This window comes from Lampris incognitus, chromosome 1 (assembly GCF_029633865.1).
Source record: "Lampris incognitus isolate fLamInc1 chromosome 1, fLamInc1.hap2, whole genome shotgun sequence".
NCBI lineage: Eukaryota > Metazoa > Chordata > Actinopteri > Lampriformes > Lampridae > Lampris > Lampris incognitus.
This window is the reverse complement of record NC_079211.1, coordinates 129,639,996-129,663,138: the sequence shown is the minus strand read 5'-3', so window position 1 is coordinate 129,663,138 and position 23,143 is coordinate 129,639,996. Positions and strand designations below refer to the sequence as shown.

At 42.0% G+C, this 23,143-nt stretch overlaps 2 protein-coding genes across 2 annotated transcripts in view; both read right to left on the bottom strand.

Moving 5' to 3' along the window:
* ep400 (E1A binding protein p400) overlaps positions 1-5,548 on the bottom strand; it is a 68,584-nt gene extending 63,036 nt beyond the window's left edge. Inside the window, exons 1-4 of the mRNA XM_056291485.1 lie at positions 5,523-5,548; positions 2,848-4,205; positions 954-1,061; positions 741-825 (exon numbers count right to left, since the gene is read on the bottom strand). Coding sequence (XP_056147460.1) covers positions 741-825; positions 954-1,061; positions 2,848-4,170 — 1,516 coding nt within the window. The 5' untranslated portion in view covers positions 4,171-4,205; positions 5,523-5,548. The remainder of the gene's footprint in view (positions 1-740; positions 826-953; positions 1,062-2,847; positions 4,206-5,522) is intronic.
* A 2,026-nt stretch (positions 5,549-7,574) lies between these two features.
* ulk1a (unc-51 like autophagy activating kinase 1a) lies at positions 7,575-22,332 on the bottom strand. Its single transcript, XM_056288786.1, has 26 exons — positions 22,188-22,332; positions 21,994-22,086; positions 21,849-21,890; positions 20,468-20,500; positions 20,309-20,345; positions 18,612-18,785; positions 18,290-18,363; positions 18,100-18,201; positions 16,594-16,652; positions 14,516-14,598; positions 14,341-14,391; positions 14,162-14,250; positions 13,879-14,035; positions 13,621-13,681; positions 12,912-13,037; positions 12,684-12,823; positions 12,362-12,519; positions 12,103-12,224; positions 11,697-11,812; positions 10,888-11,010; positions 8,960-9,114; positions 8,630-8,805; positions 8,399-8,517; positions 8,105-8,262; positions 7,849-7,984; positions 7,575-7,717 (listed from the first exon to the last, which is right to left on the bottom strand). The coding sequence occupies exons 1-26, from the start codon at positions 22,275-22,277 to the stop codon at positions 7,662-7,664; spliced, it is 2,730 nt and encodes a 909-aa protein (XP_056144761.1). The 5' UTR covers positions 22,278-22,332; the 3' UTR covers positions 7,575-7,661.
* Positions 22,333-23,143: the final 811 nt, after the last annotated feature.

Genomic DNA, 23,143 nt, shown 5'->3' with positions numbered 1-23,143 from the left:
TAAAGACAATTGAGAAGAACTAACTTCAGAAAAGAAGGGATGGATGTGAAGACAGATGATCAATAGTGAAAACAAAAAATAAAATCATAAGACATGGCATCTTCCCATTGAATGGCTATTCTTCTTCAGACTGGATTGTCTTCTTCCCCATCTTTCCTGACAGAGAGCTGGTGCTGGTAGAGCTAAGTCTGAACTTCTTGTGGCCCGCTGGGAAATCCAGTGAATGGATGAAGATTGGTTTGTTGATGCTGCTTGGAGGTGGGTTTTTTTGTGGAGACGATACATGTGGGGATTCGTTTTTAAGTCTCCTTATGAGGACTGGGCTACGTCCAGCAGCATCGAACAGAACACAGAGTGGCCTGGTAGTAGCACTCCTACCTTGCGCAGTTGGCATAAGCTGCTGGAGTGGAACGCCAGGTGATCCTAAAGGAGCTACACCAGGATGCTGGAAAATCAGCCCATGGCGACCAACGTCAATCCGGGATCTCTTAGCCTGATCTGGGATTTAAAACACACAATACCCTCATAACGCAAAAAAAGCACTTGGCACACAGCAGTGACTTTCTGTAGACCTTACAGGTCACCGGCCCTTCCTCGGGTTAAGACTTCAACACAGACCGCTAGTAGAGGATGCCAAATATCTAAAAGCAGAAGCAATTAGAGGGAAAAAAAAAAAAAAAAAAGCAAACGGGGAGGAAACAAAGAAACACAGACATGTGAGTCTATGATCCTTGCCCTACCTGCTTGTACCATAGCCTGTTGCCTCTTAAAGGCATCCATGTCTCCTGGATTTGAAATGGTTCCAGCAGCAGCCCCTGGGTGACCCTGAAAAAACAGCCTCTCAAGAAGTTAATTTCCTTTTTTCAACAAGGCCATGTGAGAGAACTAAGACTGATAACAGTTTCAACGTTATTCTATTATAAGAGTTTCATGGCAAGCGTTTTCACTGTCACCTGAAACTGTTGTGGAGCAGAAAATGCTGCGGAGACATTAGGAGGAAGCTGTGTTGCTATAGCAACCGGCGTCACTGCCTGGCCATCCTTTCCAGTGACAACCTTCACCTAGAAAAGGACAGATTTCAATAAGACAATATATTAAAGTCCCCCTCCAGTCATGTTTTAAGATATATAAAATGCTCTGCTTGATAAATTTTTCCTGCAAAATAAGTTCAAATTGTCTTTTTAAATTCCTGAATAGCACATCTACTCCTTCTACCTTATTAAGAAAATCCAGAATCTATGAATATGCAAATTATCCCCACCCTCAATTCAAATCTCCTCCAACCCTCACCTGCATCTCCCCAGCCCTCTGCTGCTCACCTGCAGTGCATATACCTGCTCACCGTCGACTCTGCTCATCAAACACTAACTTCTGCTTGTTTTTCGTTTTGCTTGCTACTGTACGCTACACAATAGCAAGTGGTAATAAAGGAGTAATTCAACCATACAGGTTTGAACCGGAAACCGATTCCGAAGAAGAGCAAATTGGACAGGATCACTGTAGTTTGTTAGCGCCAGCAGGGAGGAGGAGGTGAGTTGGCATGATGGTGGAGCCTTTATCCTCCCCGGTGACTCACCGGTACGCTTTCTTGGACCAGCATGGGGAGTGGGGCCTCACCACCACCGCCAAACTGGGCAGAGGCAAATGCAACACATGATCAAGATGGACGAGACAGCCAGCTGGCAGGCACAGATGGAGGGAGAGATGGAGGGAGATGCTGTGTGTGCCACGGACAGCAAACCGTGCCGGGCGGGGCCACCGCTGGGTGGCTGTTACTGCGAGGGAGCAAACCCGGGGAAAGGAGGAAGGGGTGCGAGGTACGCCGGAGAGAGACTGAGAAAGCTATCCATGCTGGCCAGATCTGTGGCCGGCTCTGTCTAGTAGATGTCATGTCATGTATGTGTCATAATAAATACATCTGACTAACGATATTTGCCTCCATTCCTCTGTCCAAACCCCCTCGTGGTAACAAACTTGCCACAGTTGAGTACAAGTGGACATATCAGACTACTTATCAATCAGCTAATAATGTGTTGCTAATGTTAGATAAACCTTGGTCCCGCTCGCCAGCTCTGACAAGTTATCTACCTTGTAAAGATAAACACTCAGATGCGCTGTTAGGAAGAAACGCTTTGAACACCATTGAAAGTCTCCAGCAAGAGAAAGAAAAATAAACTTACCGGATGACCAACATGTTGGCTCGTACTTGCTGTGTCCCCAGGATAAATGGATGGCACAGCATCGGGCTTAAATATACTACATTTTGTGGCAAAAGCCATCTGTTTTTGTGATAAATTTTCAAATCAGTGCTCTTGAAAATGGCTACTGCAAACCCATGCTTTCTCTGAAAGTTTGGTTGGGACATTACAATTTTTCCAAATGAACTGCACTCATTTCTCTCGAATTTTCGGGCTTTTGGTAATAAAAGAAGGCTCACCGTTTCTCCTTTTGTAAATTTGCAGCCAAAAACAAAACTTATAGCTGGCAAAATGATGCAAAGTAGCTACACTGCTTCTCCTCTGGCTCACGTCACTGAAGCGGGTGCACATAATAATATGTAAAGCACCACCCCATCCATTAACGGGATTGATTCCTTAGGTTTGTGACGTATGAAATCCTGCTTGTCTGAATCCGTTTTTAGAAACTGTCCTTGGTATACTGCAGTTTCAAAGCAGATATGCTGCTTATTTTGTTCCTGATATGTCTTGTAATACTACCCTAACACACAAGTACATGTTAACAAGGTTAAAGACTTGCTTTTCATCGGAGGAGCTCTATAAGAGTTTAAGATATCAGTTTTTCCTATTCTAAAACCCCTACTTGAAAACATTAAAGCAAATGAGATACCTCATCATTAATGACCTCAGACTGTTCTTCCTCCTCTTCTTCATCTTCAAGGTCCAAGTCGTTCTGTCTTAAGTAAGTGTACAGTGGAACACAAGGTTTCTTCTTAAAAGCCAAGTAGTCCATCATGTTCCCCTGGAGGTGCTGGAGAAAGAAGAGCTCAATCAGGTAATCCTTAAAGACCTCTTTCAGACCCTCCATCTTCTTGATATGGTGTTCCAAGCACTGCTTTCTCAGCTGAGCAACTTCTGGGTTGGAGGGAGCAATTTCTTCCAACTTCTTGGGTGTCTGCTTCTTAATTGTGCCAACTGCCATACTGTTAGGCGTGAGAGGGGCATTGGGGATCCCTTGTGGGGAATTAGTGAGGGATGGGCTAGACGGTGGAATGGAGGAGGGCATACTGAATGACGCTGTGACTGCTGTTCCTACTCCAGCCACCACCCCTTGTGGGTTCTTTTCAAATATCATGGGACGTGCCAACTGTCCTTGAATGATACTACTGATCTGGGGAGGTAGATTGGAGGTGGTGATGTGACCAGGGCTGCTCAGAGTGGGAAGGGCAGCACCAGTGGCTACAGGGCTTTGAGGTCCCAGATGATGGATAGTTCCTCCAGTTTGTGAGTGAGGCTGGGATAGCCGGCGTTCCCTAACAGAGCCTGGTGCTCCTGGGGACACCAGCTGTACCTGGCCAGGTGTGGCTGAAGTGATCTGTGCCAGCCCAGTTCCCTCTTGGTAAACAAAGTGGCCAGTTCCGGATGGACTGCCTAAACTGATTTGCCGCACCAACATGCCAGCCTCAACAAATCTTGTTGGGCTTTGGCCACACACTCCCAACGCTGTTGCAGGGGCCCCTGGTCTTGTCACTCCCTGCAGGGGGGCTGGGCTGTGTTGGGTGGGGCTCTGGGGCTGCATAGGCTGGGGTACAGGTGAAGTGACCTGAATGTAGGAGGATGGAGCATGCTCAAACCTCCACTGGGGAGCAGTATGCTGGAAGCCAGGAGAACCTGGGTTCTGGAGAGGGAGTGGGGTTAGGGTGATCTGTTGGTTACCGGTTACCATTTGACCTACATTCTGTAAGGTGATGTTCACGTTTTGTCCTGTGACAGGGCTGCGACTCATGATTATCTGATAATTGGGGGACTGGGGGGCTGAGGGGCTGGCTGCAGAGGTGAAGGTGGTCACAGGGGATTGAGGGTGGTTGACTGTAGCTTGCTGCTGAGTAACTGCCATGGCCGGCTGCTGTGGCTCCTCTGCTTCAGACCCACTGACAGACTTGGATCTCTGAATTTGACGTTGCATATTCTGTGATCCACTTCCATGGTGCATTGCGTAACACTGTTACTGTGCCTGATTACAATAATCTGGGGAAAGAAGAAACACAATGCAATCACAGATAGATGGCAAATGTGCCAAAATCACTGAAATGATAACACAAAGTGTATGCTGTTTTAGCTTAATTTAAGAGGTAAACTTCTGGAAAGCTGGTTTGTTCATGTTGAGAAACAAATATCTAAAGTAACCCAAGGCACTCTATCTTCCACATTGCTCCCTTAAATTAGTCTATTATAAGTACAGACACATACAAGTTGCGTGCCTTCTTCTGGCAAGTCCATCCTCAGCGAAAACCGTATATATAATGAATAATTCAGAGATTAGAATAAACTGACAATGTTGGATTGTGTTTTACTTTTATCTGTGACAAAATCTTACCACTAGTTTCGATAAATATTGCTGATAAAATGTCACATTTAATTACAACCTCAGACATAACCCCCCTTTGATTCAAAAACTGACATCTAGTCTTTTCGCAGCTGTCTGACGGCACACTTAGTGTTTGACAGCGGTCACATTAAATCATTATTCTTAAGTGTCAAGGAGGGTCTTTAATGCGCGAAGAAGACACGGCCTTCTTGAAATAACCTGCAACTCCAGAGCACAGTCCTAGCCGATTTATAACGAAAGCTATAACGCTGGGTTAGCTACCCTGTTTTGCCACAGTCTCACGAATGTAACGCGTGTTCCATGAGGGTAATATCTGGTGTTACCACTCTTTGCAAGTTGTAACGCAAGCTTTCATCGAACACAAAAATATTCCACCACTCCACTATCGTTTATTGTTAGGAAGTGTTTACCTGGCGAATACGGCTTGGTCTAATGTCTGGAAAACCCAACTTCAAATTATAAGTTTAAAAACAGGAATATGGTCACGCAATTGTCGTTGCTTACGGTATATTGAACAACAACTTTAAGAAAACGTAAAAAGACAAGTTTTTATTCCAAGTATTTACACGGCAGTTTAATGTAAAAATCCAAAACAGCCCGCAGTGGACTGCATCTCCCTACGGTTGGACGTTCATTGTTTGCTAACGACGTTTTCACTTCCGAAGCATTGTTTCACGGCGTGACGTTGATTAGCTGTCGTTAGCAAGTAGCGGTGTGGCTAAGTTAAAGCACGGCAGTAAACGTCAGTATTCCTTTTAGTTATTGCTTGACTAATAGACTAGGGAGCCTAGCTAAACACGGCAATAATGACTGCAAACATGCATTCTGAACACATCACTAAATACACAGATCCTGGGTACAGGACGCGTGCCGGCTAAAGATATTAGCATGTTCTTGCTAGCAGGCCAGCTCACTGAATAAATAAATATTACAATCACCTCACCGAGGTCACTTACAGCGAATGGCGCTTCTGCGGTAGTTTAATAAATCCTAAGTCATATTTACAGAAATAAACAGTACATAACAAAAGCTATAAAGAGCAAAATAAAATATCGATATTGCTAGGGACTGTTAAATGTTTTGAGCTATTTCCATTCAGAAACATGGCGACGACGGCCACCTTTTATGGGACCCGGATGCACTCCTCTCTCTATAGGAAGTTAAAATATCTTAATAATATATGCGACAGCAAGACGGAAAAATAAACTTGATAGTAAAAAAAATGTTGCTTCGCGTCGAACATGTACATTAGTATGAACAAATGCCGTTTTAATGTAACGCACACTCAATGACCAAACAGAGGCAGACATGAGCATAGTCTAGTATATCGATAAACATCTATTTCCATCAATCTGCACAGTAGCTACTATGTAACTACATGAAAACGTCAGGTTTTTCCTAAGTCTAGAAATAACAGTAGAAATTGCAATCTGATAAAATCCAGTTAACTCATCAGGTTAAACATTTATTTTCTCAAATATAGCTGACAATTGTCTTTAACTGTACAATTGGTGCGACAAAAGGCATACAAGAATGCACTGAATTCAAATTCAAATTTCTACATCACAATATCTAAATGAAAAGTAAATTCACACACACGCACGCACACACACACACACACACACAATCCAGCAACTCCCCATGCAATATGTAATGCCAATTAAAGAAACTCATTACTGCAGAACTTGGCCACCTTTAAGGATGGCATTATTTGAACAAGTTAATGCAATAGCAATAATCTCATTAAGATTTAGAATTGGAAATATTTCCCCATTACAAGTATACCACATATGGTAAATAAAATCTTGTTTTGATTTTATGGTAATGTAAGCTGACTAATACAGGGTTTACTACATCATGGCTCAACATCACGACCCCAGAGTTTTTTCTTTTCATTATTGTGCAGCCTTCTATTCTGCAGTCACAAAAAGACGCATAAAACAGGCACAGTTTAACTAGTTTTGCTACAGCTTGGCAATATTTGGTCTTCTCATTCACTTGTATAATATTTTAACTACTAATACAGTACTAAGACTAATACAGTACATGACGGCATAATACAAATAGTCAAGTTTTTAAAATATACATATAAAATTATCAACTTCTTCAGCCTTGTTTTAAGTAAACCATTTCATTTAAAATCAGTAATAATTCTCTGATTGGTTTTTGTGCAAAGCATCAAAATAATGAACAGCAGTTTGACAAAAATAAAGCCTGACAACAGTTTGCTTATCCAGAGCATCCAAAAGTCATATCAAGATCTGCCAATCTTCCTGAGCTCAATCAAAACAGCACTCCTCTCATGTTATTTGAAAGCATTCACGTAAAGATGTCTTGATGCGTGCTCAATAATCCAGGTAAGGAAATCACAGAAAGTTGAATCAGTTCATCTGGACACAACATTTATTAAGAGAAACGTTTCATCACTCATCTAAGTGACTTCTTCAGCCCTAACTGACTGCAGGTATCCCATCCTTATAAACAATACAGTAGCATAACGATCGAAAACGATGGGTTTCATATGAAAATGACCGTGACCATTAACTAGAGTTACAATGGCCATATGTACTAGTCACAGAGGATAGGGAGGGATGCTGGTTTGAATGGAGAGTCAAAAAGGCCATCTATGTGAAGAGGGAATGTTCATTCCTGAACCCGGGGGGGGGGGGTTGCTAAGAGTACATCTGTCACCATTTTACAATGCTGTGGTCGCAACTATTCTATAATACTCTGTGAATAGTACACATTGCCATTGTAACTCTAGTTAATGGTCACGACAATCTGCATATGAAGCCAATCGTTGTTTTCGGTCGTTATGCCACTGTATTGTTTATAAGCGTAGGGATACTTGCAGTCAGTTGAGACTGAAGAAGTCACTTAGATGAGTGATGAAACGTTTCTCTCAGTAAACGTGTCCAGATGAATTGATTCAACTTTCTGTGATTCACATAAAGAACTTAGGCTAAAGTAGTGTAAAAACAAGTGCCCTATGTGGCATTTCCATTTGAGATCAAAGTTCTTTTATCAAGTCAACTAAGAAGGTGCATCTTCATTGAAGGAAATGGAATCCAGAGCTGCAGTCACAGGTGTAGAGCTTAAGGGTACAGTGATGTCTGCAGAGCAGAAAGACGTCGTTCAATACATTGCTTACCTGTGACCAACAAAGACAGCAACACTTTTCAATGCATTGTAAGTCACTGAATGATGTCCGCTCAAAGATATCAAGAATAATCATCCAGTAAAGAAAGCCAGCTATTTGAGAATGAAACCCTTTCTACATACATTTATCAATGCTTTCAATGTCCTGTTGCTCTGAGATGACACGGGACAAGCCCTCCATCAGTAAGAGGGCTTTATGGTAGCGCTGTATTGATGATGTGCCGCGGTTGAACATCTCATCTAGTGCTGCAGCCTGTACCTGGACACAGTGAGACCACGCACAATACACACATACACACAAATGTTGGAGTGGCAATATGATCCAAGCTATTACTCTAAAATGATCAACCATTGCATAGCTAACCATGAAATTATATACCATGTGCACAGTGTGGTTGTAGATCAGTTTTTCAGCAGCATTGCCACTGAAACGGTCCATTAGCTTCTGTTTGCTGAGCAGGAAGCCTTGCAGCTGTCCATTGAGGGAGCGACAATATGTGACACAACACTTGTACAACTCGTTCAGCTTTCTAATCACTGCATATAGGAGACACATAGTCATTATCAACTGCATTTAATAATAAGAACCTTATCATTATAAACACCATCATGGTTAAATGTTGAATATATTGTAAATGGGTTGTTTGGTAAAGCCAAAGATTACCAATTTTACCTTGCTTCACTGTTGGAGAGGGGAAGAGTCTTCTCTCCTTGATATCCTCTTTAGCAGTGTGTAATGCTGATGACAGAAACTCCTCAGCTTTCATGTACAGGACTAACTGCTCTGCATAGCTGGAATTCACATATTAGAAAACAAAATTGTAATTCTTTGGAAACCTTGTTGGGAGACTCCTAGATAAGTGAGCAATGTGCTTATAAAGTATGAAAAGCTGCATGCAGTCACCTCCACTCTTTGCTTAAAAGACTGATCTGATCAGCCACCAGGCTCTGTTGCAGAAAGGACACGTCGGGGCCACTGCAAGAATCCAGCCCTGGGTCCTTAAAGGAAGCTATTTCCATGACACAGTAAACAAAAGCTAAGTTGAAACGGAGATTCAGCAGGGCCTCTGTATGTGCTTGCTGAAATAAAAGAACAGATAAAATATGATAAATGATCACATTGACCTCTGCAGGCATTTCCTGCTGCTCAGTCCTTCAAAGCTACTATGTACCTGTATTCATGTCAATTAGCACAATCCATGTCATATAGCTGCAGAGGAAAGTTTGTGTGTACCTCTATCAGAGTATCTTCAGGGAGCTCTGGAGGGTGAAAGACCAGGCTGCTGTGTGGCGTAGCATCCATGACTTCACTATCACTCTCTCTGCAGGCCCCTCTCTGGAGCAGATGACTGCTGAAGAGTCGGGCTGAACTAATATAGCTTGGGAACCCTGCAGAGAAGATGGAGACAAATAAAGGTTCCCTGAAACATATGTTAAAGACCATTTAAGACAGCGGAAGGAACAGACGATATGAAGCAAGACTGCAATGACCAACAATCCAACACTTGGGTTCCATTTCCTCCTTGCAGCCTTAACTAGCAATTCCTTAAGAGTCAGACAGTCTCCTGCCTCACCTTAGCACACTTGAATTCCTCTGTCAAACTTGTCAATGGCAGCTCCAAAACTCTCACCATAAAAAACTACTTCGACACAGTCACACTCCTAAACATCTCCTAACTGATATGCTTATCATCTCTAATTTTTCCACCACAATTACACCAATCATATATACTGTCAACAGCCACATTGTACACAGTGACAACTCAAATTGCAAGCATCACAATTACAATGTGTCAGACAATAATGACCTCTCAATGATTCTGCCTTGCAAATGACCTCTCTCAACTCACAGCCTTGCTCTCTGTCGCTTAATAAAGAGCTATTCCATCTGCTTAGACTCTTGACAGGTTTCTCTGTTATAGTGGGAATTATATTCTCATTATTCTGAAAGCTCTCCTGCATGACTCTCCCCCAATGGTTGACAAACCCCTAGATTTACTAGGTTTGACCTTCATATTTGCCCATCTCAGATTGTCATTTAATTTAACCAATAGCTTATGTGTACATGGAGCTGTAGTTTTAAGTGTTGTCATGTCATCCATGTACCCCATCCTGCAACCTCTCCCCACCAACAACCTACATAGCTGCTGCAATTATCATGTCTGTGGCCGTGGTAAAAGCAAGAGGTGAAATAGGGCAACCTGCCATTATCCCTATCTCAAGCTGCTGCCATGTAGTTATTTACGCACTAGTGGTAAAACATAACGGAATATCATCAAAATATGCTCTGACTGGTCTCATTATATCGTCAGGGACCTGAAAGAAACCGAATGCCTTGCACAAAATGTTATGTGGTACAAAGTCAAAGACATTTCCAAAATCCATAAACACTAAGAGGAGATGTCTTCTCTCCCTCCTGGCCACCTGAATTTGGTGCTAAATCAAACTTATGTGCTCTAAACATCCCGAGAAACCTGGAATTCCCATTTTCTGTGTCAGGTTGTCCATTATCTTATTCACTTTTAAATATGCTACCAACCTCCTTGCCACTACACTAAAGAAGATGTTCCTTTCCACATTGAGGTATCGAATAGGCCTAAACTGTCCAATCCCTACGCATCCTTCTCCTTTGGTATGAAAATACCTCCTGCTCTACACCAAGCCCTTGGAATATCTCCCCTTTTCCATTAAATTCCATAATAATTCTATACATCAGGTGCACTCGTATAAAAAACAATAAAGAACCCCATTAGATCCTGGTGCAGAAGAGGTCCTCGCTTACTTAACAGTATCTTACACCTCACTATACCGAGGCAGGCTGACATCAAGCTGACATTCTATCTCTCCAATTGGTGGGATATCTGCCGGTAATACGAGTTCCCTAGCCTTCTCACTATCTGCATTAACCCTATTTAGGTATTATTCCAACTCCTGTCTTTCTACTTTCATAATGCCACTCATATCATATTATACCCATCATATTATATTCATTGCATATTATATTTTGATGTTTCCTATGTCTAAGATGCACACTTAAATGTGTTACAGATAAGATTGATATAACAGGGTTTAAAATGTATACTTGGGTTTGGCCAATAATACCTTTGTAATAATGTGCATGTAATCCATGTAGCCAATCATTACACTAGTCTGTAATCCTACCTAAGAACATCCTAGACACATTCGTATCAGGAGGAGTATTTCTGCAGGATGGAGAACCAACTGTGAAGACCACTGCAGTTGAACTGTCAGAGGCAGCAGCTGCATAACAACCACTAGATGGAGCTGTAAGAGTAGCAAAATGAGAGGATTTGTTAAACCGGTCTTGAAGTTACCCTGTAAATAAATGCTCATGAGCCCGACTAATTCTAGATAACATTAATGCTGTGGCTCACATTGATTTGGGCGTGTTTAAACTAAAGGCAACTCCTACATACACACTTCTCCCAGTGACAGGGACTGTGAAATAGTAAACAACATTTCACATCATGATGTTAATAATAATATTAATACATTTTATTTGTGGGCACCTTTCAGAGCACTCAAGGACACCTTACAGAACACAGTTAAAAAAAACAAACAAGCAGCACTGTATCAGACAGCATAAAATCAAAACAAAGCAGGGTAGACAATAAAAAGTTAATATAACAGATAAGTATAAAATCATAATCTGCACAAAACTCAATGAAGTATGGATCCGACTGAATATGCCAGTTTGAAAAGGTACGTTTTGAGATGGGATTTGAAGGTTGAAAGAGAGTCAATGTTGTGAATGTCTTATGTTGGTTCACATTATCAGGCGTTTATGATGGTGTTTGGATGTGCTGTATGGCTATTACAGGAGAAACACCATTCAAAGTTAAGGTTTTTGCACATGTCTGAAGATGTGAGCCCTATTGAGCAACACTTCAATACTTTCCACAGGAAAAATATATTTGACTTTCTCTACTTGTGGTATGCTGCCCTGGTACCTGCTGTGTCCATGCCTTTCTCCAAACTGAGGCTCTCATCACTCTGTCCCTCTAAAAGCTGAGCTCCACAGACAGCCTTCAGCAGCATATCAGACAGCCGGCCTGTGCTCAGTGACCTGGACATTCAATACAGCGAAAGACACCGTTGGGAGCACTTAATGACTAATCAAATTACATCCAGCTCACTTGCCTTGTCCAGGAGGGTGGAATTTTTATATCAACAGATTCATGATTAACCAACATTAATTTTATTCAAAAAACACAAGTAATTTTTCATGGGATAATCTTGGTGTAAATATATTTAAACTTAACTGATAAGATCTCTCAATACTGTATGTTTGTATTATGACCAAAATGACAAATAAATACTGCTAAAGGTTTTGTTTAACTGTAGAAAAGTGCTAACTTTTTGAAGGGTCCATTTTTATTCTCTGTTGTCCTGGTGAGGTTGTTATGGGAACCAGAGGATAGGCCATAGGTCTGCAAATCCAGGACAGTGCTTCTTTGGTTCAGAGTCATCACTGGAACCTGTTAATGAAGAGAACCTTTATATAATACATTGTTGTCTCACAAAGCCAAAATTCAGTTAAATTCAGTTATTGTGCAGTTAGCCTTCTTACACCATATTCTACATTTTAGTTATACTATGTATGTTGGAGGCTGACCTTGGGGCTCTGAGAGCCAGGTAGAGTGGACTCAGTATTTCCTTTCTGAATCTTATGCCTGCAAATGGAGTTGTGCTGCAAGACAGGAGACCCAGCTAGCATTTCGGTCCTTGTGCTAAGTGGGAAAGTCTGCTCTGAAGTCTTAGGGGTGGCTGACACTAAAGAGGACAGAACACAGAGGGACAAAGTGATGAGCTGAGTCCTTCAGCAAAATGAGCCCTTTTTATTTCACCCAGCAACATCAAACAGTGATTGTCATGGTGCCCCACTGTTGCTTTGCTGTATTGAAAACCCGTCTATAAATCAGAGGTGAACGGCCTACCTAATGGGGATGACTGATGAGGTTGAGCTCCTCCCCCCTCCGGCCTTGGGGATCTGAGGACAGAGCCGAAACCAGGAGCACCACATCCTACACCACGTGGGAGGTCTTTAGCATGGTCTCCAGCACAGTCGAGTGCAGACCTGAATCACATAAGTAGTAGTTAAAGAATGTGTCCTCTCAGTGAGAAACAAGGGTCATTGGGGAGGGGTAGTGGGAGCATTTACATACTTTGTACAGCCATGCAACCCTGCAGGTTGTTGGTTCTGTTCCATGCGCTGGTAGTTGTGGATCTGAGTTGGCACAGGAATGGGCACAGATTGGTGGTAGTTGCTGCCACCAAACTCAAAAGGCTTGCTAAATGGAAACCCAGAGAGGAGGAAGAAGAGGAAAGAGACACTGGTGAGTGGTCAGATGGAAAAAAAAAGAGAAGGACTGGAAAGGAGCACATGGAATTTAAAAAATAAGCTGATTCACAGGGTGTAAAACCTATGCATCCAATTATCAACTGTAGCTCACCCAAAAGGGAGTCCACATCTCTGTTTTTTTTTTATGCAGTGTAGGCACATGAACAGAGGATGAATGACATGGTCCAAAACTTTGGGATTTATATGTTGACCCAACTACATCTTCAATTAGAATTTATTCTAAAACATGTCTGAACCTAAACCATAATGCACCCAAGCCCTCATCTTACCTAACAAGTTTGGGAATACAATGTAGTAACGGAGAAGAAGGAGGTGTCCTGTCTGCGGGATTCAGACCCTTTTCAGCCAGCAGTGAACTCCTGGTGAAAACATATCGATAAGCTTAGTCTACCAAACTGTCATTCTTAAGGCTTTTTTAAATTAATTGCACTGGTTTCAAAGGACACTGGCAGATGCACACTATCAAGACTAACAGTTTATGCAGATCTTTAAATGGCCCCTGTTCAACTTACCCACTGTAAATCAGGCTGACATCAATGGGGGACCCATCTCCCATTGTACATGCGTAGTCACCTTCAATACAGTAAAATGACAGTTCGATTTCCAGGATTTTTACCGTGTGCTCTACTTACATAGAGTTAGACAAACTCAAGGATATATCAAATTACAGTGAATAAGCATGTCTGGCTATCATGAAAAAAAAACTGCATGTAAAAAAACAAAACAAAACACAGTCACCGACTGAGTAGGGACATGGCAAGCAGTCTTACTGGGAAACTCAGCCGGCACCATCACATAGTCATCTGTGCAAGATGAGGTATTGCCACTTTCCTGATTGGGAACATCTTTCAACAGGAAGCCAGGGGTATCTTTGGTGGAGATTGGCAGGGCCTTGGGTGGAAATTGATGCATCTCTCCATCGGAATGCTACATAAGTAGAGGACAGGGAGGCAAAGGACTTAAATTGTTACATTATTTCATTTGTTCAAGACTGTAAATTGCAATCTGTTTTATTTTTGTTACATTGTTCCACCAACAGAAGGGCGTACACACTTGAGGGGAGGCCAGATGAGATGTGGAGGAGCTGCTACAGGAGCTGCCAGAGCCAGAACTGGGGTAGGAAAGCATGGGAGCAGGAGAAACTGTCAAAGCAAACATGTATGAGTGTGAGGCTGTGAAGTACAGGAACAATATGGATTCGAAACTGTTCCTAGGCAATAAAAGCTCCATACATTTCTTTGAGGATGAACTTAATTCCAAGAAAGGATGGTGGAAAAACTCCGCTGTGAACGGAAAGTTACAAATCAATTAATATCAATCCATGTACAAAGGGTTTTAACGCCAGAGAAAATTCTTAGAGCTTAATACTAGAAAAGGAGTAGGAAGTATTGAAAAGCAGAGGCTTACCGAAGTTCATCCGTTCCTTGTCGTTTCTCTGTAGAAGGCCAAGGAGCAAGTGCTGGAGCTGGCTTGAGGTCTCCCTGGGGATGCTTAAGAAAACATAGGATTTCCATTTAGATAACACTATCGTCTAATCAATAATAAAATTCCTGTAAACAAACTTGGACGGAGAGAAAACGCAATGTGGGCAGATTACTGAGGAACCTTTTAACTATGGCTTCATGCATGCTCAATAATTATGGCCAACTATGGATAACCAACAGAATCCTTGCGCATTTTTTCCCCCCCTGCTTTTTCTCCCCAATTGTACTTGGCCAATTACCCCACTCTTCTGAGTCATATCGGTCACTGCTCCACCCCCTCTGCCGATCCGGGGAGGACTACAGACTACCACATGCCTCCTCCGATACATGTGGAGTCGCCAGTCGCTTCTTTTCACCTGACAGTGAGGAGTTTCAACAGGGGAACGTAGCACGTGGGAGGATCAAGGTATTCCCCCCAGTTCCCCCTCCCCTCGAACAGGCGCCTCGACCAACCAGAGGAGGTGCTAGTGCAGCGACCAGGACACATACCCACATCCGGCTTCCCACCCACAGACACAGCCAATTGTGTCTGTAGGGACGCCCGACCAAGCCGGAGACAACACGGGGATTCGAACCGGGATCCCCGTGTTGGTAGGCAACGGAATAGACCGCCACGCTACACCCCATCCTTGTGCATTTTTGTCTGAATCCCTGTGTACATTTATAAATACACTTTTTTTGTGGACTAGACTACACTAGCATTTCAAAATGTTTTGAATCAATGTTCTCTGATGATGTTATGCCTTGTGGAATTTGAAGAATTTTTTTAAAGATCTGTCTTCATTTCCCAAGTGCAAAGCGTGCTCCAAAATATGTGTGATTTTAGTCTTTGAGGCTCGAGTGAAAAAATGCAAGGGCTCTATAACAGCTAATCAGTGGTGTGTGTGTGTGTGTGTGTGTGTGTGTGTGTGTGCGTGTGTTTACGTTTGTTCTGAGCTATGTGGGTCATGTGGAAAGTGATAGCGGTGCAGGGCACTAGCTGGCAGCCTGAAGCAGTTATAAATAGAGTAACCTGGCAACAAACCCCCCCCCCAAAAAAAACAACAAGCCATCTCTCCTCACAACACAAATAGGACCTCTCTTATCACAGGCTTTATCATTCAACAGATTAGCTTGGCAACAAACCAAATGCATGCCTGTGAAGCAAACAATGAAAACAGTTGTCAGATAATACATAATTCCCTTTGAAGAGTTTCCAGTTCCAAGGGACGAACATCAAACGGTGGAGGGGACACAGACAGAATCACTAATTGCCAAGTACACAAACCTGTCATGAGGACACTGGTTGTAGGGACACACACTGTCAATTTACTGTTTAACAGGATACAATCATAAACAAGGAAGGAGGGGCCGTGTGGGCAATGATATACAATAAATAATGTACAGAATATGATAGATACATTGCACATTCTACTGGAGACAGTATGGAGGTCAACTGTAAGAGACAGTCAGTGAATGAGTTGCTTCTGTTTGTGACCACTAATCAGATAGTGGTAGCAAATAAATTAGAGAGTGGGAGTCCTTTGCAATGGATGGTAGAATAGTGCAGGATCTAGACAGTTCTGAGCCCTTGGTCCAGGAAATGAAAAGGCACACCTGTTGTGTGTCTTAATCTGTGTCTTCCTGGACATGTCTATATGTGAACGATCTTGTGCAACAACCTGTTTTCATCATTTGGTGACTGCATGTGGATGAAATACAGGACATCATATACTCTGCAGGCCATGAGCAGCCCATATAGCACGTGCACACACACACACACACACACACACACACACACACACACACACACACACACACACACACACACACACACACACACACACACACATACACACACACACACACACACACACACACAGAGTCTAGTGTCAGCAAATAGTATCAGCATTAACAGTTCATCAGAAAACTTACTGCACGGCAGAAAGCCCTCCTGGTAATGCATGTTTACACCCCTTTCCAACCACCTGCCTGTGGGTGGGTTTCCCAGGGGGAACTAACCTGGGAAGGAGGTTCCTGTTACTTTCATAGAAGAGGCGTAGCTCCTGGGGTGTACTGGCCTGTGCACACACACACACACACACACACACACACACACACACACACACACACACACACACACACACACACAATTTTAAGAGTTGAATCTGAAAATCATCATGCACACATACACATGCATAAACCTGTACATACACAAGTAAACAGAGCTGCACCCATGAACAAATGTAGTTTCATAAAGGCAAATAACAGGTTTGAACCTGATGAATCACGCCGGACAGTAAAAATCTAAACACATACAACGTGCTGACATTTGAATATTTGACTGAGGACAGAGTGGAATGTTTAGAGAGTTCAGCTAAACCAACTAAATGAACAGAACACCGGGACTCAACGTGACACTGACCCGTGGACTAGTCTCAACTCACTGACTTGCCTGGAAGAAATGGCAGCCAAATTTCCCTAGAACGCTCAGGGAAAATGCATTCAAGGAAACAGCAACATAAATAACCCCATGAGTTACAAAATATTGAACAACTGAATATTGCAACTCATGGTTCATGAGTGTTGACTTGTTTGAATTTAAAAGGAACCTGTCTCCTCGACAGCATGTTAACATGTGTTTTATACATGACTCCTGTATCAATTAACAGCCACCAGCGCAATGGTGGGAGCTTGACAGTCTTGTGAATGGTAGAAAGTAATACCCATGACTGGGAAACAATATTTACCCTGTGTTCAGAGTAAAGGATTGTGGAAGTTTCTGCATGCTTCCCATTTTGTAAATAAGGCTTTTTCCTAGCAAATGTCCAAGCTGTCCAGCATTTTCCAAAGATCATTTTACAGTGGTGCAAGGTCCACGGTAGATGTCACTCACCATGTAAGTGCTGTTTATGGTTGGACTAGTTGTTTCTTTGTCAAGAGAGCTATAGCTGCAGTGGCTTGTTAATATGAACGGCAATTTGGATACAGGTTGTTTGCAATTCTGAGGTGTAAGACATGTCTAAAATGCGTTTCATAAGCCTTTTATGTAAGAGAGCTCAGTGAACATTTCAGTTGGTGGAACATGGAAACTTAGCCAAAATATAACATGTTGTGAAAATTAGTCATATTTAATCCACTGTAGTGGCTAAATCTCTTCATTGAAAACACAGGAGTGATGTCTTGATGCAACAACAACAACAACAAGGAAATCACAGAAAGCCGAATCAGTTCAACTGGACACGTTTATTGACAGAAACATTTCATCACTCATCTAAGTGACTGCTTCAGTTAGTTAATGGTCACGGTAATCTGTATATGAAACTGATTGTTGGTTTCGGTCATTATACCACTGTATTGTTTATACGGGTGGGGATACCTGCAGTCAGTTGAGAGTGAAGAGGTCACTTAGATGAGTGATGAAATGTTCCTCTCAATAAACGTTGTATCCAGATGAACTAATTCAACTTTCTGCGACAGAAGAGTGATGTTTCTGTCTTTGCATGTGCAAGAATGAGTATCACTCACATGAAAAGGGGCTTTTCCAGTCAGACATTGGTACACAATAGTACCTATACTCCACAGATCAGCCTTGGCATCATAGTTTTGTGACATGATGACCTCTGGAGCCTGTGGCCACAGAGGAAGAGCTTACAGCTTACGTTGTCATTATACCTTGTTGGCAAAGGAAACTAGGGTAATAGGCATTTATACTCACCATATACATTGGGGAGCCACACAGCGTGGCTGCCATAGTGTTTGTTTGCAGATGGCGTGCAAAACCAAAGTCAGCTGGGGGAGGAGAGCACAGAGAGAATGATAGGGATATAGGCCTGTGGATGGGTCATTGCACCCGGTCAAAATCAACTGAAACTTTTTCTCACACCCTGTCTTTATTATGCAAATAATGTCACCTGGTAAAAATAACAAAATTGGCAGAAACGAGGACTAGACCTCACCTCTGTAACAATGCAGTTACACAAACCAGTATTTTCTGTTTAGTTCCATTTTGCTCAGATAAACAGTAATCCAACACACACCTATCTTGATGCAGGTATTGATGGGGCTGGACCTGGCCCCTTCTCGATGACAGAGCAAAATATTCTGCGGTTTGAGGTCCCTGTGGAGGATGCCTTTGCTCTGCAGGACCTTCATGGCCTCTGCAATCTGCTGCAGGAAAACACGTATGGTGTCCTCACTCAGGGTGCCTTTAGCTGCAGACAGGAGCGTTAAACTTGAGAAAGTTGTAAGCAGGAAAAGACAGGTTAAACATGTACATCTATACATACATGTGTCTCTATATGGAATATAGATACACATGGATATTTGTGCTGCCCCCCTCACAAATTCCTTCACAAAGAAAAACACCTATGGCAAGTTTGCATGTGAACTGGATCTGAAAAAAAAAAAGGTTTTGCATTTTGTTTGCCTACTGTGATGTTAGCTATGTCACCTTTTGAATATAAGGTTGTCCCCATTGTCAACAGATGGCACAGTGAGAAATCATAACTACAAATACCAATACTATTAGTTATCTTGTCTTTCACTGTGCATATGAGCACATCAGGCAGGCTAATTTCAAATAAGATGTCCTCCTCACTGACATCATTCTGTAGGAAACCTCAGATGATGGAAAGTGAACTTGTGCAACCCTGAAGACGTCATTAACTGCTAATATGATCTGACATTTTGGAACAGTATTTTGTTTACTCTGACAAGCAATTCAGGGACTAATGCAAATACCACCTGTCATGTTAGTGCCAAAAAATCTCCCCCAGCCCCCTCCCTCAGCATCACCTTTGGCAGTCATTTGTATTGGCTATGTTTTTCCACTCATGTACGGGAGATAACTGAGTGACAGATGGGTGAGCTTGTGTCACAGCTTCATGAACCACACTAAGCATGATTGACTGTTGTGCTGCAAGTAGCAGGATGTGCCTCCATGGCAGGGACACTACATTGGCACATGTCTACAAAATAAGAGACATGATGGCAGAATCTAACTTGGGCTCTGGGTCAGTAGACACATACACACAAGCAAGATAAATTTACCCAGGAAACTATCTATTCCATGACCTCAATCTCTTATTTGACATGTATTTCCCTTATTATTCTTTAAAAACAGTCCCTAACAGTCCCTAAATGCAGACATGTTCATTGAATGAGATAAGCTAATAATGAAAATTGCTTTAAGATTGTGTTAGTTCATGAGTGTTGGGACTATGATGCACATCAATAGGGAATGCTAAAACAAATTAGAGCAGGGAGATATATATCAGTAACTTCGAGATACAAAAGGTGCAGCTGTTTAGATTATTTTAGGTTCTGCAGGATTTGTATGGAAAGATTCTTCGGAAAAGTTAATCACTCCAAATCTGAATCCCTGTGGTTCATTGTATCTGTTTTTAAAAATATATAAATTGTTTATCCAAGGAGTTATTCGAACACTAAACTGAATTCACTGTATACCTCAAAGGTCTACCCTGTTATGCTTCTTCAAAATCTTCTCATATTCAGACTACACTGACTGTACACAGTATAAAAATAATCTGATACCAACTGTTAACAAGTAAACACCTGCTGAGCATGCTTGTCTTTTTGAGGTGTGGTGTGTTGAAAATATCTCCTTCATGCTTTGACAACAGGTGTCAAGGAACAGAACCATGCAGTATAAGAGAGAGCAGGAGTCAGACCAAGGCTATATTAAACTCTGTTAAAGGTGGGACATAGCACTTACAGTGTAGATATTCTGCCAGGTCACCTCCATTGCAGTACTGAGAAGACAAGTTAAATAACAAAAGTCTTCAGCAAAATTCTGACAATGTTACCAGAGATGTAAAAAAAAAAATTGGACATTAGACTATTCACTCTGCAGCTGCTACCTGTCTCATCTTACCTCCATGACGAGATACACACATCCCCCCATTTCCTGTCAATAAAACCAGAAAACAAATGAGACGTATACTTAAACTACATGGAATCGACACAGATAAAAAAAAACAAAAGAAAAAACAACTACTGAATTAAAACTATCCTGCATGGGATTCAGATTAAAAAAAATAAATAAAAAAAAATACAGAAATAAAAAAAGCTATCCAGATTTTTACTATGGTCATTGTATGGTAAATGTGTTTTATCCAAAGAGTGCTATACTTTAGCCAAAAAGGTTTGAAAATTTGTAATATATGTGAACAATTCATCAGTGTCTACCAACCGCATCCCATTTTTCACAACTGACACCATCTCATCAACTAGAATGGATTGGATCCCATTTGGCCCAGCTCCATGGGTGCGGTAAGATGGGAAGGGATGCTGGATAGCTAGGTCTAGGAGGTCAGTCAAAACTGACATCTGAATGAGAGGGAATGGGGGCCAAGCAGCTTCCGGTTTCACTGTCATTCATGCCATTTACAGCTTATATTGCCTGTGTATTGCAAACAAAGTATGCAGTCCCATTTTAGAGTCCCACTTGTTTTACGCTAATAATGAAAGGGTAACCGACTGACTATAACATTGAAGTTTCACTCAAACAAATGGTAGACTGCAGCCTAACTCATCAACCAACCCGCTGAAAGTGTCTGCAAGAGACCTTTCAACTTCTCCATGGAAAGGTGTTATGATGTCAAGGTATGATCTAAGGGGGCCATGACAAGAGCTGTTGTGTCCTGGGGTCTGCTGAGACGACACTAATTATCATAAGCCATTGTTAAGCCTGGGTAGTTGGGCTGCACCATGCCATCTGTTGGAGGTTGTGTGACTGAAAAGATCAGCTCAATTTCTAGCTGGCAACACAGCACAGTAGAGTAAGAGCTGGGAAACAGAAAAGCACATGTCACACACACGCGTGCGCGCGCACGCCGTGTACTTGACATGATGTTTAGATATTTATCTAGATTATAACAAATAATGCGAATTGCAAAAAAGCCAAGGCACTGATCGGATTTAGGAGGTTATATAAAATGTCAAAGTTCACTGTCATAATGCCTTTGCTGAATAACCGCTGTTTCCATTGAACGTGAATGAGGCCTACGGTACCCAAGAAAAACTACAACACCCAGAGAGCCAAGCGTGTTCTCCGCGTCCCATGAGTGATGACGTTACGCTCTGCGCAGCATGACAACATTAAACGTGTGGCAGAACGGTCTACCGTCTGTTTTGTGGTGACAAAGTTTGCGTGGTGGTGTGAGAGAGAGAAAGGAAGAGATACAGTTAGAAATAAAACACAGAGAGAGAGAGTCTGATAAGAAGAAAACACTGACAACGAAAAACATTCCTACCTGGTAGTCGAGAAGTCCAACAATATTCTCATGTTTGAGTTCCTTGAAAAGGTGTCAAACCACGTTGTCAATAACAGGTACAATAAGATAAGTTATAGTTACCACATAATTTTTTAACGGCACTCAGTCTTCCACTAATAGATACCTTCAATATCTTGATTTCCTTGCCGAGCAGGGATTGTGATTTGGCCAAGTTTTTCTTGTTGATACACTTGACAGCAACTTCGTAATTACGTTTCTTAAAAGGAAAGGGGAAGGATGGATGAGAGCAGCAAAACGTTTAAACCTGAAGGCCCACAGATAAGCGCCAAAAACATACTTTCAAACATCGATCGATACCTCTTTGTGTCGCCCCTTAAACACAACTGCAAAGGCTCCGTGGCCAATCAGGTCTCTCCTGTTGAACTCAAACTTCCCAATCGATTCCATCGATCATAAAATGAGTGTAAACGTATCCAAGTGGAATCAAGAGGCTGAAGTTACAAGTGAAACAAACGCACAGTTGTCCTCCCCAGGCACAATAAACTCCATGGAATTGATGAAAACGGCGTCTTCGTGCATGGCTAAGCCTTGAAATTAAGAGCTGTCCAATGGGGACCTTCCAAAGTTGTTGTCACCATCGATGAATTGTTAAATAAAGAACGTGAACCAGTTAGTGGACGAATGGTATTAACGTTTTCCAGAGTATCTGTGCTTTTTTAATGAGCCTATTGCCAATTTTTTGTTGTTGCCTGATTCCCTTGAAATAAAACCTTCACCTCTGCTTTCAACCGTTATTTATGCTAAAGCTGACGGCAAACGCGGTGTTCCTCGCCGTCGTCCGCTTGTTATTCATATCTCGTTCGCGCATGCGCAGACTGAGAACTACATCGACAAGCACGTTGTTCCTCAAATAAAATGTTTGACCATGCTGGCAGAGGTGTAGAGAAGAGTATATATAATTCACCAGGAAATCACTTTTGGCAAAAAATGATTTTAAAAGTCAACCATGAACCTGTATAACAGGATATCTTGTCCCTTGACCATTTTCCTAAACACACACACACACACACACACACACACACACACACACACACACACACACACACACACACACACACACACACACACACACACACCAGCAAGTTTTCAAAGCAAAAACTTAATTTTAGAATAGCTATACTTCTCCTTGAAGCTTACCGAGACAGTGACAAAAACAGTAAGAATCCTAAACCAGTGAACACCAAATCATTAATCGAAGAACTTGGTATTTAATTTAGGTTCTATCTAAACATAGTAGAGGTGAACAGAACAAT

Excerpts from the sequence above, each read along its gene's own strand:
- ulk1a (XM_056288786.1), bottom strand. The coding sequence starts at position 22,277 with ATGGAATCGATTGGGAAGTTTGAGTTCAACAGGAGAGACCTGATTGGC. Across the intron at positions 18,364-18,611 it reads CAATACCTGCATCAAGATAG|CTGACTTTGGTTTTGCACGC; the intron begins GTGTGTGTTGGA and ends CTCCTCCCCCAG. Across the intron at positions 7,718-7,848 it reads CATTGAAAGCATTGATAAAT|GTAAGCAATGTATTGAACGA; the intron begins GTATGTAGAAAG and ends TGTTGGTCACAG.